Genomic DNA, 17,067 nt, shown 5'->3' with positions numbered 1-17,067 from the left:
ATCACTCACGGCACTTCCCCAGCCATGGACGCCTTTTCTTGGACGCCTCCCGGACCCACGGATTCGCGATCGCCGTGCCCTGCTCTTAACACGCTCTCCAACTACCATATCTTGTGTGTAGCCATTTGAACGGTCCAATTCCCGGTAGCTAACGCATGATCTAACGTCAGACCGCACAATGGGAAGAATATCTCCCTAGGCCAGCTCGTTTCTGGACTTCGGGTCGCCTACAACCTGTCTACGCCCCTCTGCTACATCCTAGCCCTGACCGGTCTCATCGCTTGCGGCACCTTCCGCTTCGTCGGGCTCGCACCCTCCTGGACTCTCGACCTCGAGAACCTCGCGCTGCACAACCGCATCGAACACGACGCCTCCATCGTTCACGCGGACGCGGCCCCCCACGCCAAATACGCGCCGCGTCAGGTCGACCCGACGTTATACCACGAGTTTGTCGCCTCTTGTCCGCCGGGTGGGATGACGAAGGAGGACTTCGTTCGGGCTCGCGTCCGTCGCGAGCTCACGCTCAGCAAGCCTCTGAATCTCTTCAGATCTATCTTAGCGGCGTCGGAGGCCGTCTCGGCCTTCGACCGTGTCCGAGATCCCCAAACGGGGACTTTCACGAAGGAGGGGCTAGAGGTAAAATTAGCTTTACCTCTTCGTGCATCTCCGAGGCTGACACGTTCCGGCCTCCCGCAGGCATGGTTTGGGGAGAACCGTTTTCCCGCTCATTGGCACGTCCCGGATGAGGTGCAGACGGTCCGCTCTATTGCCTCTGAGACGACGCAGTTCCGCAAGGAGGTCGAGGAGGGGCGGAAAGCCGCGCAGGCATCCATATGAACCGGAGAGACTTCTCCATGCTGCGTGTATCGGCTATACGCTTTTGTACTCATTCCCGGACACTCGTTTCAAACGTGTATATACGCAGACCGCTTATATGCCAATAATATCGTTGTAACTGCCTAAATCACAGGCTTAGCAGCACGACCGTGTATTTATTGCTGAATCGTCCTTGTGGGGATGGAGCGAGTGTATCAATGTTGTCCGAGAATCATATAGGCTATCCGTTCAGTGAACGATGTGTTAAGCACCTCAAGAACAGAACGCTGTGCCAGCGTCGATCCCGAGACTATAGAAGCTACTGTCAGTCAACGTCTTCTATGACGGTATACAATCACAAACTAGGTATGATGCGCGTCGTTGATGCCTCCAGACGGTTCTATGGAAGCGGAGCAGTTCGGATCTTCCCCATCAGCAGCGCACTGTGTGGTGTTGGCTGCTGCTGCGGGATCTTGGAACTGCCAGTACTCAATGCCTGACAACGTACTTTTAGAATGTGGGCATGCGACCGACATGACGATGCGTACCATGATGCCGGTACCCGATCAATTGCGGTATCAAAGTCGGTACGCTAGGGATCACTGGATGAGTTACTGGGATAACAGAGGTTAGCAAACCGCTGATTTACCCATCGTTGGTGTGCGTTACTGCCCATCACGATGAGAAACATGATCAGCACGAGGTGACGGAAGCTAACGAGAACTTCCACCTCTGAACGCGTTCGCGCCAAATTTGTCGTTCACCCAGAACGCATACGAAGGATCGCCGGTTCGAGGTTGCCCATACGTGTACATACGAATGGGGCTACACAAAGCATGAGTACATCCCGATGAGTATAGGAGGATCGACTAACCTTTTCGGGAAGTTCTCCGCTAAGGACACAGCGGCGATCGAGGACAGTGCCCCGCCGAGTGAGTGCCCGGAGGTGACGATGGTATAATCAGGGTGGGCAGACAGTTGGGAGGACACCACGGCCGTCACGTTCTTGACGACCGAGTTCCAGCTGTGGGTTTGCCGTTTCATTACTCCCACATTTCCAAGATGTCCATGTGGGCGTGCACACACCCTGTGAGGAATCCTGCGTGAACGAGAACGCCGACTTCGGGACGTGAGATAACCCGTCATTTTTGTGAATGTGGCATGGAAAAAACTCGGGAGCTTACGAGGGCTGACCACTTCTGGCGATAAGAACGGAACTAGGAGGATGTTGATGTCTGTGAGGGCATCCGCGAAGTCGGAGCTGAGGCAGCTTGAGCGTGACGAAGTGACCGCAATCTCGCGCATACTCACCTACCCCGCAGAGCCACCACTATTTCCTTCCTACACGAAGGATGTGAATGCGAGGGGCACGGCGAATAGACTGCGAGCCTGGCGTTACCTACTGTCATCCCTTGCAATGAATCCTTGAGTGTCTATCACCGCAGAGCTGAACTAGAGAACCTCCTCGTATAAGCGAACGACAAGTTGAATGAATACCCAGGAAAGTACCTCTTCAATGAGAGTATTGCCATTCGGTTTCGCACAAGTGTCCAAATACGCTGACGACGCGTACTGGAAGTAGAATTTCAGTTCATCAAACTTGTCTGTAAACGCCCAGTTCAGTTCGACACGAATCACAGAAGATGCTTGAGTGGTGCTTGCCTTCCGCGATGCTAGGAAGCAATGCCCTCGAGGAGAGACTCAACGGAGAGGCTGTGACGGCTGCAAGGAGACCACAGAGGGCAAAGAGAGTCCAAGGACGAATCATCTGATACGCGGGCAGCTTTGCTCTGACGGAGTCGACCTTGCAGGATCCGACGACGGCGAGACCACACCCAGGGACGCCTTATAAGACCGCCGCGCAAACCAGTCTCGAGCGGCTCGAGTGAAACACGAGCACGAACATGGTGAGAAGCCAAGGGATTTACCCAAACACGGGCTAGCCAACCGGAAATGCGACCTTTGATCGGAGTTCGGAGGACGCAAGCGACGTCCGTGAGGCAGAGCAGCCCGTTCTCATGAGAAACAGACTATAAAAACGGGCATATTTGTATTGGGAACGGCCGTTCGCAGGGCCAACGTTTGGGACCGGTAGGCTCACAAAAAGCAAGTCTTGCCGGTGGATGCGACCTGCCGGTACGCTCGACGGTCGTGGCGGCGGACAAAGGGCGGAAGCGACGACACGGAGAAGGGAGAGAACCAATGACGTTCATTAACGACTCTGCAACATGCCGGATATGGTATAATATTCACACGCATTAATGACTCTGGGAGAGGGGGCATGCAACTTCGAGCGCCGGTTGACGTGATGGTCATCCATTGCCTATCCTCAAATTCAGATTGCTTTCGTCATACTCAGGCACATGATACTATCGGTCACGGATTTGATCGAATACTGACGAACCCGTGTACACACACTGGACCGCTGATTGCAGCACTACTGGCATGCAGACGAGTGTTCACGTTCCAACTTAAGTATGCTTAGTGTCACAGCCATCTGAATTGAATGCAGGTAATGAAGCGCGGAAGGTAAGGAGAGCAGCTTTGGATAGTGGAGCGAGCGTGCTGCGCCGGACGGATGGAAAGCTACGACGAGCATGAGCAAGATGACATGTACGAGCGGTACAGGCGCGGATTATCCTCGTTACCGGTATGCAAGTAGCGAAGGCGCGCATTTCAGGCTTCGGCCACTTATGAGGTTGAAGCGCGTTTCGGGGTGTCATTCGTCTGCGCTAGAACGACGTTGGGGAGATAGTCGGAGTGCGTCGAGGCTAGTGCGTCCGTGGCAGCAGCGTTGGCGGAAGGTGTTCTTGTCAGACCGTGATACATAGTAGTGATGCCAAGGCCGGCACGGCTCACGAGGAACGCGCACATCTATTTGCAGAGATAGACAATCATCATAAGCAGGATTTGACAGCGATGGCAACAAGGCGGGAACAAGCTAGGGTGCAATCAATCGCAGAAGTCGGGACGGAGGCATCCGTCCTCAAGGCTCGAAAGGGCGCAGTTGATGCGAAGAAAGACGCGGTGCGGTTTAGATGAAGGGATTTTGTACGAAAGTCGGCTGCCTTCGAGCATCATTTCGGTCTCGGCTTCGGGCGCTGAGGGTTGTAGCTGCCAGGTGGTTTGTCCGGTTTTCTGCAAAAACAGGCAGTATGAGCGGGCGAATTCTCATTGACCGTGTGGCCATATCCTCGGGGAAATGAGGCGTACCCTTGGTCCACAAGAGGCCAATCGTCAGCATTGCTGTCGCCTCCTGACCTTGTAAGCTGTTGTCTGCTCGAAGAACAAGAACAATGCATGAGCATAATGGAAGCACTGCAACAGCCCACTCACCGTGGTGAGAGTCGGTTTGCCATGGGAGTAAAATGGAGAACGAGCAGTGCCTCTGGTTGGCGTCCATTGCGCAGCTTAAGTACGCTGGCGTTCAAAGGCACGCGGCGGATGGCTGTTGAGCTATAGAGAAACGTGATTGAGAAACGCAAGAAAAAGAATCACACATAGCCCCATCGAGGATGGAATGGACATTAACCGAGGCGAGTCGCCAGCTCCAGCGTCGATGATAAGAACGGCATTTTGACGTTACGGCGCCTATGCCACTGACACACGCCTGAACATCGCGGTACATGGACGACATGTATGTCTCACATCGTGCCGGCCAGCGGTGAAACTCTCATAAAGCCGTGATGGAGCAACCCGGACGATAGGTAGGGCAGAACTCGGCGATGAACGGCCCCGGATTGAATTACTCCGGTGCAGTGCGGTGCATGCTCCGATACTAAGGCTCTCGCAGTCTATAGCGATACGAGGCACAGCATCGATGCTGTGAGAGCTGTATCCCGCAGCACAAGTTTAGTGAGCATCGCGTGGGAAAATAGTGCGTAGACTGGTGAGCAGAGAGGGTCAGATGGCAGGCACGTCGAGGGTTCTCGGCAAAGCGAGGCAAGAAGTCATAGTGCGTACCCTAAGACAGGAAGTCAGATAACATACAATAGGATGTGCTGTGTTCATAGATGACGAACATGGTGAACGAATCCAACGCCGCGTCCCTTGGCAGTGAGATGGAACTTGATACACGTGCTTGCTTTAGAGCCCATGGCATAGATCTTAAAATTCGATAGAGACATCCAGGGTCATAGATGGCGGAAACAACGCTGCGGTGCCGGTGTCCGCGGGTATAGTGAGGGGTACACAGACTTCTGGGCGGCCCGAAGGCAAGGATCGACGCACGGTATCCAAAGCTATAGCACAAAAGTGTTCTTATTATTCATATTTGCGGGATGTTGTAGTATGAAGCCATGCAACCGAACGATACGGCACCGGCATGCACGGTATCGTGACACATCTGTAAAACCTCAACACACCGCGCGCATCCTTATTCAGAGTAGAGCTTACCACGTTTGCATGGAGATTCCAAGACCGTACAATTGCGGTTACGGGGTGTGGAGCGTACCGAAAAATATATCGTTGCTGTTGTTGCTGTGCTAGCGCAGATCTTAACGAATCCGCGTATGTACGATGGCATTACTCCAAGAACCTGAGGCAGAACATATGCAGTTGAATCCATAGCCTGATGAATGAAAGCTGTTCAATTGGTCGAGTCGTTACTGCGTCGAGACCGGCGTTCCCGAGCTTGCAGCGGAGAGGAGGCGCGTGGTCACATGGTCGACGGCGCGTGCTTCCTACACGCGAGGCAACGCGGGTTACCCGCCCGCCATTACGCGCGACGAGTTACGCTAGTTGTATACCTATGGGTCATAGTGATGCCTCGAGCACAATGCCCGGTATGCTTGGATACATTTGACCTGCGCTCAGAGCAGCTACGAACATTGAAAAAATGTGGTACGCTGCTTTCGTCGTGGTTCTTGTTCTCGTCGTCTGACTCATCTATCCAGGGCATACCTTTTGCAAACGGTGTGTCGAACGCTGGGTAAGGGAGAAGAAGGATTGCCCAAATTGTCGCCGCCCAAGCACTCTACGCGACATTGGACCTTGTAACATCTTTATCGAGTTGGTGGCCTCTGATCCAATCGAACCGGAAGAGGATGAGGTCATTCCGGATGCCGTCGTGCGACATGCAAATCATGTAGCTCAGCGAATGGCGCGAATGGGTGCAGGGTCCGAGCTTCGGAGTGTTGCCAGAGCTGGCGAAGAACTGTCTCGCGTAGCAGGCGGACTCGCATCGAACAACGTAGAGGTGAGCCACAAATTCCGAATAACCTACCGGAACACGCTGTTCATGGGTATTGCAATTTCATATCAGAGTACACTACTGCGGGCCATCGAAGATTTCAAATCACGCATCGCACCCATGTTCGCGGAAGCTGCACGAGATCGGGATGCGAGGACGGAAATGGACGCGCAGCTCAGGGACGCCCGCAAGGAGGTCAGGGATCTGAAGAAGAGAATAAAAGGGATGAAAGAAGCTGAAGCTGGTCAGCTCGATCTGCAAGTAGTCCTCGCAGAGACCGCGGAGGCTGCCGAGCGATTGGAGCAGCGATGTGCGCGGCTCCACCACGAACGCAACAGCGCTGTCGAAGGAGCAAAGCGGTGGCAGGAGAAGGCACAGGGACTCGAACGACAGAATCAGCTGCTCCAGGAGCAGGCGTCAGACGCGAAGCTACGGGCAAAGCGAGAGGAAGAAGCAAAGTGGGCTGCTCTGAAGGAGAAAGACCAGGAGATTGCGAGCCTGAAGGTCACACTCGTGCGGCATAAGAAGATCGTGCGAATAGCGTTCTTCTTTATTCGTCTCTTACTGATGCATGTGACAGAGCGAGGAATACAAGCAGAAGGTCAAGGCTGCGAAAGAGGAACTTAAGCGTATGAGCTCGGGATCCGAGGTTGCAACAACACACAGGGCATGGGCTACGCCCACGGGCAAGGAGAACATGCCGTCCAATGTAGCTGCGGTACGCCGGTTCTGTTGTGTCCCCGCTGATATAGCCTTGTTAATGCCTACGCCCGCCTTAGGAACGTGTAGACGCCAGTCTCGATGTCCTCGCTGAAGGCGTGTCCATGTCGGCCGTATCGCCATCCCGTGAATACATCACCGGGCCGTCATCGAGTTCACCGAGAAAGCTTTCAACTGCGCCCAAAACCAAAGACCAGGCCGATGCGTCCACGAAAGCCCACGGGGACCTTATATGGCCAGATCAGGCGGCTTACCGGGCAGACTGGACTTTGCCAGGGCCAACGGCCAAGAAGAAACGGAAAACGACAGATGACTTGCTCCCACCAGAGCAAAGGGCGTCTTCGTCCACCATCAAGCTGGACAAAAACGGGCGTCCCCTGGGGCAGGTGCAATGCGGACCCCGGCACACGCTGCGGATCCGCGGTTAGCGCAGTTGATGTTCTCATTCGGATTTCATGTGTAATGCCGTTTTATGCAAGCTATGTATTTGTTTGCAGGAAGCAACATTCCCTCCCATACAGCTTTTACGGCGACTGGTCACACAACATGATCGATCAAACTCTTACAGTGGTTTGACGTACGTCGGGCTGGGACGCTTACTCTTCTGAGCGGCGTAATTGGGTGCCGCAGTCCAATCCGCAATCTCAGAACCGAGACTCGTGGCAAACGTGCCGTCAGAGATGAGGCTCAACCCAGCGAGCGATGCGCCGGCAGAATCGAGGGACCACAGCGATATCGCCAGAGTGTTTTCCGCGTTCGGGAGTAGGATCCTGCGTGTCGAGCATAAGAATCAGTGAAGAACCAAACCAGACAGCCAGCAGGCGCCGCACCCAGCAGGTAACACGAAATCAGTCTGAGGGCTGTGCGATGATCAGCAGGGGTGGCGAGGCTCCAAATGTTGAATTCATACCCGAAGTTATTGATGTATTTTCCCAGCATCCACCCGTTCAGATATATCTGCACGCGGAAGTTGGAGGTGATATCGCTCGGGGCGATGGACAGCCTAATCGGCACGTCCGTGTGGCTTGGGAGGTTCAGATTGAACTGAGTGCGGTAGAAGTTGACACCGGGTCCGCTCAGACCGCCTCCGGAGATCGCAAGGGGCGATCCCGCCGCCCATGCCGCGTCAGGGAAGCCCGGTAGATGAGCGCCAATCCTCTCAGCGTAGAGTCCGCCTTCGCTAAATTAGAGGCATTATCAGAACACACAGAACGCGGATGCAGGGTCTATGACATTCACTTCATATAACCTCGGAACGTATCCGGCGTTCCAGCAGCGCCTCCCTGATCGATAATAATATCAGCGAAGGTGCTGAAACATCTCCGCCATGACATACCTGATTTCCTTGTAGCTTCCACGTATTGAAGGTCGTGTTACCTCCGATGATGGAGTATCCTCGAATGCCCCGTGGTTCTTTACCACTGTTCGTGCTCGTCTCCACGATCCCTGGAGCACGTTCTTAGCCATTGCTTGCCCTCAGGGTGCGAAGAGCCTACCCATGTGATCTTGAAGAACTGTCAAAACGTTGTCCTGACCAATTCTCAAGGTACCGTTGGGAATATTCCATATATCGGTGGTCAAGCTGACGGTGGAGTTGCCTTGGCTGGAGCCGAGGAACACGCCGTTCAGCCAGGTGGAATAACCATGGCCGAAGCCGCTCTGAACCGTCAAATTTACGGCTTGCTCCTGCCCGGAGGCGTTGAAGTGACCACGCCAGATTAGGTTGCCGCCGTAAATACTGAAGTGTCAAATTTATCAACCGCGCTGTTCTAGCCCTCGAATCAAGCTGCTAAACGCACCCATACTGCTGAGAGTAGAGAACCTTATCTCCAGCGAGCGGGGCAAGGGTGTACTGAACAACAGGATCAGAAAAACACCTGGAATTGAGACAGAGGAAGGAGCATACGTTCGTGGCTGTCTGACTGCATGTGATGAAGCTCGAGTCGTCGAATCCGGGCTCAACCTCGGGCAAGCTGTAGAAAGGTGGGCAAGCCATATCATGAGATAAACACTTGGATGCGAACCTTCCGATAACCTTCCATGAACCGAGACTGGGTGGCGTGACCGTCTTCACGGTCCCTAGAGTGCCTTTGTACGAGCCATACGGGGTTCTGGAAACCGGGACGCTTTTGCTGTTCCACGATAGCCTCGACACAGCGGATGGCGCGAAGAACTCGATGCTCGTGGTACCATTGTTATCGCCCGTTAATTTGAGGGTGCCCCCGGACGTAGTAGCTGTTCGGACGAGGTACGGCCCGCCAACAAAAACGCTGCATAGAATCGGAGCGATGAACACCGTTAACAATCAGCAACGAATGGCGGGAAACGGATCTTACGTAGCATTCGTCCCGACTCCGAAGTGGCTACCAAATGGTCCACTTCCCGCGAGCACGGGCGCGCTCCAGGTGAATGCTGCGTCCTTGTCCATCAGAATGATTACGGTTTGTTTTTGACCATGATTGAATTTGATGACACCGAGTCCATTCAGGACATAGTTCAACCTCAACGTAGAGTTCGCAAAACGCGACGAAGCCCCCGGTGCACTCGAGAGGTCTACCCTAGGTGCGGACGCGAAGGAGAAAACCGTTTCTCCGGTTTCTCCCTTAGGCGCGTAGAGTATCAGGAAGTCGGTCGAGTCCATGGTGGTCCATGTCAGAATCCTTCGGAGATACATGAGTTGCAATCGAAGGCCAAATGAGACAACCCACTCAGCCGTCGTGTATATTATCTTCGTCTTCTGCGAACCGAAGATATAGTCGGTAGGAAGAATTTTGTATTCGCGCCCGGAGATAGTCAGTGAGCCGTTCTGCGGCACGGTGAATACGCCTTCTAGCGTGTTCACGCTCAATTGGCCCGATGTTACAGCAGTCGAGCTAAACCAATGCTAATCAGCACAAGGACGCATGCGGTACTCTCGTAAGCGTACGTTGAGTCAGAATGTCTGACAAAGTAGAAAGCTGCTCCCGTGTCGGGGTTGCGCAGCTCGACAGCATACAGCAAAGAGTTCGTGGTGTAGTTCGTTCCATTGCCGTTGAAGTTCGATGCAAGCAGGTCCGGAGAAACGCGGAGAAAGTAGCCTGAAGGCCCATGAGGAGAGCACTTGAAAGAGGAGGCTGGACGACATCAATGGCCCATGACCGCACCTTGCGTTCGCATCTCGTTCATCTTTTGTGTAGCAATGCGATTCTCGTTGATTCCTGTCGGGATTCGTAAGGAACTGACTTATGCAGGCGCCCGGAAAGGACCTACCAGCACCGTAATCGTAGCTTGAATAGACCGTTGGCTCATACGTATGTCCCCAGTTCGTACCGCCAAATAACATGTAGATATTCAGGATAGTGGCAGTTTGGGCGCTGCATGTTCACATGAGCCTTCGCGAGCAGCCTGAGGGGTCTGGGTCCTACATACTAGTTTTCCTTGTAGAAAATGTCCTCTGCATGATAATCACAGATTAGTCTGGTACATCTCGAAAAAGCATGGCCATATCCCACCATAGTTCGGACCGGTCAAATCGTACGCTGGGCCAATATTAACATGCAATGAACCTCCAACAATGACGCGAACGCACTGAACCTCTCATATCCCGTTCCACCCCTGGTTGTCCCTTGCCACCCCTGCAGCCAACCTCCGCCGAACTGCGGATGGCATTCATGAATCTCAGTCATAATTTGCGCCTAAACCTCACAATTCCTACCTCGGCAAGGCACAGCGGATTGCTAGGAGCTACGGCTTTGTGGCCACCATAATAGTATGAATACGGCTGCACTTGGTTCCAGCGTGTCGTGCCTTGAGGATACGAATCACCACTAAAATTATAGTGTGAGCTGGGATCACAAGTCAGACTGTGGGTACCCTCACCAGTAAATATTGACGTCGCCCTCGCCCGGCTGGTCCGGACTGAAGTTACCCGTGGTTCCTCCATGCTGGTCGTTATGGATGATTGCTGGATGTGAATCAGAATTGCGTATCTTTATAGACGATCCGAGATACCCACGGACGACAACGCCATTTGCGCGGTGCAAATCAATGACTTGCTGCATGTACGGACTCCGGGTCGATCCCTCGCTAAACTCGTTTTCCGCTTGTACCAAGATAATCGGGCCCCCGTTCGTGACTTGGTTCTTCGCAATGATCTTGGATACCGCAGTGAGATATGGGACCCAAGCCTGATGATAATCCTCGGCATCCGTCCTCAAAGCTCCTTCAATATTACCAAGCCACCCGGGGAAACCTCCTCCCGACGTCTCAGCGTCTGTTGTCTGTGATTAGTGATCTATTTCCAAGCGTGAGGTGAGACGCACATACTGATGTACGGTCCAGGGCGGGCAATGAGCCACAGCCCTGCGTCCTTGGCGTCGTCGATGAACCTCTGAAGATCCCGGTACGTCCCGGCTTGCCAGTCACCTGCACCCCCATTCGTATCGGGAGTCGGGAAATGAACGGCCCAATCCACATAGAACGAGACTGTGTTGAAGCCATTTGCTTTTATCTTCTGGAAGACATCGGACCACAGGTTAGGGTTTGGTAGTCGCCATGGGTGGTATTCCGCTGAGAGAATGAAGGTGCGGACGCCGTTGATGAAAAGCGAATGCTCGTCCCAAGTGACAGCGTTCCTCAAGCCCGTCGAGTTGCGTGGTAGTAGCTGCGGCGTGGCAAGCGCACACCAGACGGTAGAGAATAGTAGGACGCTCGCACCGAAGAGATGCGAAAGCGAGGCGACCATCGCTGAATGGCGGCTAGGTATACCGTGCACTTCTGGGTTAGCGTCGCATTATATGCTAGGGTCGTTCGCCTTGGCCGTTCCTGGATTTCTGGAGCCGGCGCGAACGAGCTTGCTATAGGAAGAACCATGTGACGTCGAACGCGGTCCGCCCGAGCTGCAGAAGCACCTACCCAAAGACACATGTCCCTCGAAGAAGCGTCGAGGACGATGTTAACGCGAGACGACCATAGGATATACGCATCAGAAGAGGGAAGTCCCTCGTGGAACAAGGGGCGTCATGGGCTCCCATAAAACGCCCGAACTTCGGCATATCAGGAAGGCGGTCCGCTCGGGATCTCTGTCTGGATGTACGGCTACGCGTGTACGCAATTGAAAGCAATTCACTGCGAAGAGGATGGTATCAGACTCCGATCCATCATGCCAACCGTGATTGTACTTCAAGGAGTCTCGATTTCAGGCTGGTTGCACACCGAATGGTCGACGCTCCGTTGGAGAATCTAGAGAACCCGCCCATCGCGAGGATATCTCGGCCAATCCGTGACCAATGTATCTGGCCAGTAGATCGAGCATAATTACACGAACACAGTGTTATTTGAGCGCCAAGCAAAGTCGATGTGACGGCCGTGGTCAAGACTGAAGCTTGAAGCGCAGTCCGGTCCAAACATGCCTTTCTCCCCGCACACGACCGCCTCAGGTCAGGTTACCGCTATGAGACAACCTTGGCATACTCAACGATCTTGAAATCCTTAGGCTACATACTTCCATCAATACATTCCGCGCCTCCTTTCTATACGTGAGAGGCCAACACCAGTTCATCGTCCGCCGCAGTCGTCTCAGCATAACGGGGCAGATCAGCCAACAGTCGACAGCACAACTCCAAGCTCCGTTCACCGATAACTGGATAAAGATTATCCTAGGATATGCGAGACACCGACGCTTATTCACGCTACGCATAGAAGATGCTGAGGTTCCCGGAGGAGACTGGGATGAGGTCTTGCGGAACCCGAGGATAAACCGTATGTCGTCAAACCCCAACCGACATGTACGAGAACGCTCACGATGCCTCTCATTATTTCCTTAGGACGCGTGCAGCCGCAATACCTCGCGTATATCCTGTCCGAGTTGGTGAAACGGAAGCAGGCGGTATACGATCCACCGCGGCAAACACGGTCGGTTATCCTGTACTGGCGGCTTCCCGAGGAGTGGGCAGAAGTGCTGCACGAATGGGTAAAACCGTCGGAGTCTTGGTGTCTCGCCGACGATCTGATCTCAATACCACAGGCAACCAATTCAGGGCAGCTCAACACGATCCTCACGTACCAGGAAATTACAGAACCTCCGGTTCCGTCGCCGCTGTCGAACGTGCCTCTTCAAGTTCTACGCCAGGCGATAGGCATACTCTCCAAGAATGGACGAGCTCAGACGATTTCGGTCGCAGACGGCGAGGGCGTGCGGTTCTTTACAGGCCAGATATAGCTGAGGCAATGAAGGCTGAGTTTTGGTCGTGTATGTATCATTTTAGGTACGTTCGTCGTCTAATATTTCGTGAATCGTGAAAACTGAATTAACGATGGTGCCGATCCAGATAGTGATGTATATTTCTGCAATGATCATCGCCATTTTCCATCGAAACTTCTTGCTCGCGCTTCTCAAATGCGAACGCGAGAGTTCGCTACTTTGGGATCGCCATTCGGGACCGAAAAACATTCGCATGACCTGCCGTTCTCTTGAATCGGCCCACAGACCGCGTCGTGCAAAACTCGATCGGCCGTTTCGCGGTTTCCTGACCCGAAACTGCGATGCACTCAGACTATGGCAGCTCATGCCTGGCCCGACGAAGGTGTATCGCGAACGGTTCGCTTCTGATCGAGGAGAGGACCAGGGTTCGAAGGTTCGGAATCATGCAAAGATATCGAGGTGCGCACACGCTGTGATGTACCGCGGTCGGGTCCTCTGACATGTGTAGATCATCTTGTTCTCGAATGATGGCTGCATTTTCTACGCCAGCTACTCCGAATGAACAGTCTCTTTCAGGGGTACTGTAACGCCCTGGAGGCAATAGCCAGTGTCCTGTTGGTGTATTGTCAGGGAAAATGTTGGATGAGTGGGACACCTGCTGGTTGTTACTGCGGTCAGTGTATGCAGCTCTGCACCTTGCTGTGTGGTATGACTCTCGGGTCCTTTACCCACTCACACTGGCCTGGTCTGTTGCGCTCATTCCAGATACATCTTCGAGGTCCATGCACATACATTGTATACTATAAAGAGGGAACATATAGGGGCAGCTATGTATCAGGCATCCATAGTATCATCTATCCATTCAAAATCATCATCGCCTCCATCAAAAAGCACATCTTTAGGTCGTTCCTCTGGCCACAGACCATCACCTTGCATGAGCCCCAGGAGGTCAAGAGATTGAACCTCTGGCTTGAAGTGCTTGTAACCTTGAAGGTGTTGATCAACACTGGTACTGGGCCTTATAGGAGTGTTTGCTAATGGACGCAGGGGCCTTGAGAGAAGCTGCAGAGTGCCTCCCCCTTGAGAATGAGGTTGAGTTCCCATACTGATCTGTGTTGGGATTAATGAAGTGTAGAGTTGGCTGGCAGGGGCTGGTAGGTCACTGAGCAGAAATATCTTGGCATCGGAATGCTCATCACCGCTATCATCTGGGTGATCGAGCCTCCTCCACCTCTTCCTTGGGGATGCAGATGTGTCGGTGGGTTGCTTGGGTGCAGGATGGATAGGCAGAGAGAGACTGATGATGTCTGGTGGCAGGGATAATGGCACAGCTGATGGTAACCTGTGTGATGGTGGAATAGGATGACACTGCGGCTGCAGAAATAACTGCAAAGAGGAGGATGATAATGCCTGTCCAAGTAGTGCACTATGGATGCTAGCAAAGTGGGTCATCAACATGGCCTTGCTGAAGCATCCCTTGGGAAAACATCCTGTTGTACAAATTCAGTGAGGCTCCAGGGATAGAGGAGGCCGTTACACACCCTGAACAGGACATGGAAGAGGTGTCTGTGGCATATGGACCATATCAATATGGTAGATGAGGGCCTCTTCTGAGTCCAAATCATCCACAGAACAGTCTTGAATGGCACACTCCCATGTATCCTGTTCAATCACTGTAATTAGTATCTGCCAGCCCCTAATGCACTGTCTGCATACACTGGCAACTGCCTCTTGACAATGCTGAACAAGATGCTGGTGAAATCAAATTAGTTAGGAGTTGGAAGACTTTGTTGCATGCAGCTCACAGCTCTGTAGGTGTTCCAGCAGTTGAGAATCACATCACAAGTCTTCCACGAGCATCTCATCTCTATGAGTGTAGTCATAGCAATAGATGGAACAGATGCCAATGCTAGAGTGCTAACTCCTGTACTGGTCATGAGAGATGATGGCTGGATTGCTGTATTGAAGATGTGCTGGGCAAAGAAACAGTTTGAGAGCAAGTTTGAGGTCAGCCGCATTTTTTCCTTCAAAAGTCACATGATGGTGGGAAATCCAACTTGCCGCTGGCGGATAGATCTTGTTTATAGACAGGAAGGTGTCAGGGCACACCTCCCACACTCGCCTCATGCCCCCATTGTTCCCCTTTTGGTTCTGTTTCTCTCCCCATTTGTTCATTCCTCCTAATGCTTCCACTTCCCTATTTGGCTACACTCTCCCACGCCTTCCTAGGCTTCCCATGCACTCCTTTTGGCACTTCCCCTGTTTGCTCCGTCGCTCAGCGCTCCTAGGGCCTCCGCGCGTCGCGCGGCCTTCCTAGGCCGTTCCACTGGTCACGTGCTGGGCACCTGAGGACCCTCCTCTTCTCACATTGGACCATCCCTCGTTTCACTGATGGATTATTCAGCTACTATATAGTCGCCTGTCGCACCAGGGAGCAACTCAGACTTGACCTCTCAATTGCTTCCCTGCCTTGTGCAACAGGTATGTGTATTTTCTTAGGATTTTGTATATATATTCTCAGCTGCTTCCCTGCCTTGTGCGACAGCATCTCCGCTGCCATCCTGAGGGATCCACGCTGCTCCTAGGAGGTCCAGCACATACCCTGACACCCACCACTGGCTGGCATTAGTCCGCTGCTGTCAGAGTACGCGCTGGAGCTCCTAGGAGCGGCGCAGATCCCTGTTACGTGTCGATCCAGACCGACCTACGCCGATCCGCTCCACCGATTGTCACCGATCTACACCAACCTTCTCCGATCTGATCTCCGACCCTTCACCGACTTCTTCGCCGACGCCGATCCCGCCTTTCCCGTTTTGGTCGAGGGCGGGATACGCCTATCATATGCACTGGGCCACCGGCGGCTCAACGCCCCGGTGGTTCCAGATCTTGAACGGATTCAACTCTGACTTTCCTGATTCCTGTTCCCTTTGTCTGACATCATAGCTTCCCTTTGTAGACTTTAGTTTTCCGTCGCTTGCGACGGATCCCTCGGTCCGATCTTTCCGCCTCTTCCTTAGATATGTTCCCTTTGTGTTCCATGTGTTATCTCTCGTCTCCGTATGTTCCCTTTGTGTGCCAAACGGTGCCTCCGATCTCCGACTCTCCGATTTCACCATTGTTCTCTTTTATGTATATAAACCGTCAAACTGTACCGTAGATAGTCAGTTCGAATATCGACTAAGCTTTGCTCTCTTCCTCCTGCGGACTCAGAGCGCGTAGCAGCCTAGCGCACGAGCTTAGGCTTGGTCCGCATCCGATCTCGACTTCACCAACGATTCCGACTTATCGACTTCACGCCGACACGCCGCTCCGACTCTACCCCTTGAGTTTCTCCTTCTATTTCATTCTATTCTTCGTATATACGTTTTGGACTTCGGTCATCCGACCCCATTACCTCTTGCTTGTATCCAATCTAGACAATCCCCCAGGACGGCGGTGGAGACACTGTCGCACAAGGCAGGGAGGCAACTGAGTATATACATGAAGATACGAGGGAGAATACACATACCTGTCGCACAAGGCAGGGAGGCAACTGAGAGAACAAGTCTGGGTTGCTCCCTGGTGCGACAGGCGACTATATAGTAGCTGAATAATCCATCAGCGCAACGAGAGATGGTCCAATGAGAGAAGAGGAGGGTCCTCGGGCGCCCGACATGTGACCAATGGAGCGACCTAGGAAGGCCGCATGGCGTTGTCCCGCCCCTAAAGTGAATAGGTGCGGAACTGCTCGAAAACCTCCATTTTTTATTCATTCTGCAGCCTCTCTGTTATGTAGTAGTATAGAATCTAAGTAGAATAGACCAAGCATGTACCTTAAACTGGCCCAGGAAAGTTTGACCATATTAGGAAAGGGATTACCAAGCGGTGCCCAATCTTAGTCAGCACATGACAAATCATGACTCGGCTGAGTCAGAAGCTGACTCAGCACTGCTAAGATTACTAATATGACTCAGAAAGCTGGCCTAGCTAAGGAGTATAAAATGTAGCCGAATCGGCATGAATGAGCAATCAATCAGTTCCCCCCCGAAAGTACTCAGCAGTCGTCTGCTAAACTCTCTCTCTGTCAGGACTCGAGTGCCTGGACAGCGTCCCTATCGACTCTCTATCGACCCTATCGACTCTACACAGCCACCGTAGGCTGTTCGAAACCGTTTCCCAC

The 17,067-nt window shown here is 53.0% G+C and overlaps 4 protein-coding genes across 4 annotated transcripts; 2 read left to right on the top strand and 2 right to left on the bottom strand.

Moving 5' to 3' along the window:
- Positions 1-24: 24 nt before the first annotated feature.
- On the top strand, positions 25-837 carry HTP3 (Cloroperoxidase; the record flags this gene model as incomplete). Its single annotated transcript, XM_007388836.1, has 3 exons — positions 25-113; positions 171-636; positions 697-837. The coding sequence occupies 3 exons, from the start codon at positions 25-27 to the stop codon at positions 835-837; spliced, it is 696 nt and encodes a 231-aa protein (XP_007388898.1).
- A 341-nt stretch (positions 838-1,178) lies between these two features.
- PUNSTDRAFT_116802 (alpha/beta-hydrolase) lies at positions 1,179-2,584 on the bottom strand (the record flags this gene model as incomplete). Its single annotated transcript, XM_007388835.1, has 10 exons — positions 1,179-1,312; positions 1,365-1,418; positions 1,547-1,641; positions 1,691-1,840; positions 1,903-1,936; positions 2,001-2,077; positions 2,128-2,157; positions 2,216-2,268; positions 2,326-2,420; positions 2,518-2,584. 10 exons carry the CDS (start codon positions 2,582-2,584, stop codon positions 1,179-1,181), a joined length of 789 nt encoding a protein of 262 aa, XP_007388897.1.
- Positions 2,585-5,762: 3,178 nt separating this feature from the next.
- On the bottom strand, positions 5,763-11,450 carry PUNSTDRAFT_128595 (glycoside hydrolase family 35 protein; the record flags this gene model as incomplete). Its single annotated transcript, XM_007388834.1, has 24 exons — positions 5,763-6,013; positions 6,080-6,538; positions 6,588-6,725; positions 6,787-7,497; positions 7,558-7,587; positions 7,638-7,907; positions 7,967-8,010; positions 8,064-8,173; positions 8,224-8,465; positions 8,527-8,579; positions 8,634-8,700; positions 8,752-8,997; positions 9,064-9,387; positions 9,436-9,600; positions 9,654-9,804; positions 9,871-9,924; positions 9,977-10,080; positions 10,136-10,160; positions 10,219-10,245; positions 10,296-10,362; positions 10,422-10,533; positions 10,586-10,670; positions 10,722-10,979; positions 11,033-11,450. 21 exons carry the CDS (start codon positions 11,448-11,450, stop codon positions 7,290-7,292), a joined length of 3,060 nt encoding a protein of 1,019 aa, XP_007388896.1. The 3' UTR covers positions 5,763-6,013; positions 6,080-6,538; positions 6,588-6,725; positions 6,787-7,289.
- Positions 11,451-12,113: 663 nt separating this feature from the next.
- On the top strand, positions 12,114-13,075 carry PUNSTDRAFT_123115 (winged helix DNA-binding domain-containing protein; the record flags this gene model as incomplete). Its single annotated transcript, XM_007388833.1, has 6 exons — positions 12,114-12,144; positions 12,201-12,243; positions 12,306-12,466; positions 12,532-12,677; positions 12,732-12,972; positions 13,036-13,075. 5 exons carry the CDS (start codon positions 12,114-12,116, stop codon positions 12,924-12,926), a joined length of 576 nt encoding a protein of 191 aa, XP_007388895.1. The 3' UTR covers positions 12,927-12,972; positions 13,036-13,075.
- Positions 13,076-17,067: the final 3,992 nt, after the last annotated feature.

The sequence above is a fragment of the Punctularia strigosozonata genome, assembly GCF_000264995.1.
Source record: "Punctularia strigosozonata HHB-11173 SS5 unplaced genomic scaffold PUNSTscaffold_21, whole genome shotgun sequence".
NCBI lineage: Eukaryota > Fungi > Basidiomycota > Agaricomycetes > Corticiales > Punctulariaceae > Punctularia > Punctularia strigosozonata.
This window is presented reverse-complemented; position numbering and strand designations above follow the sequence as displayed.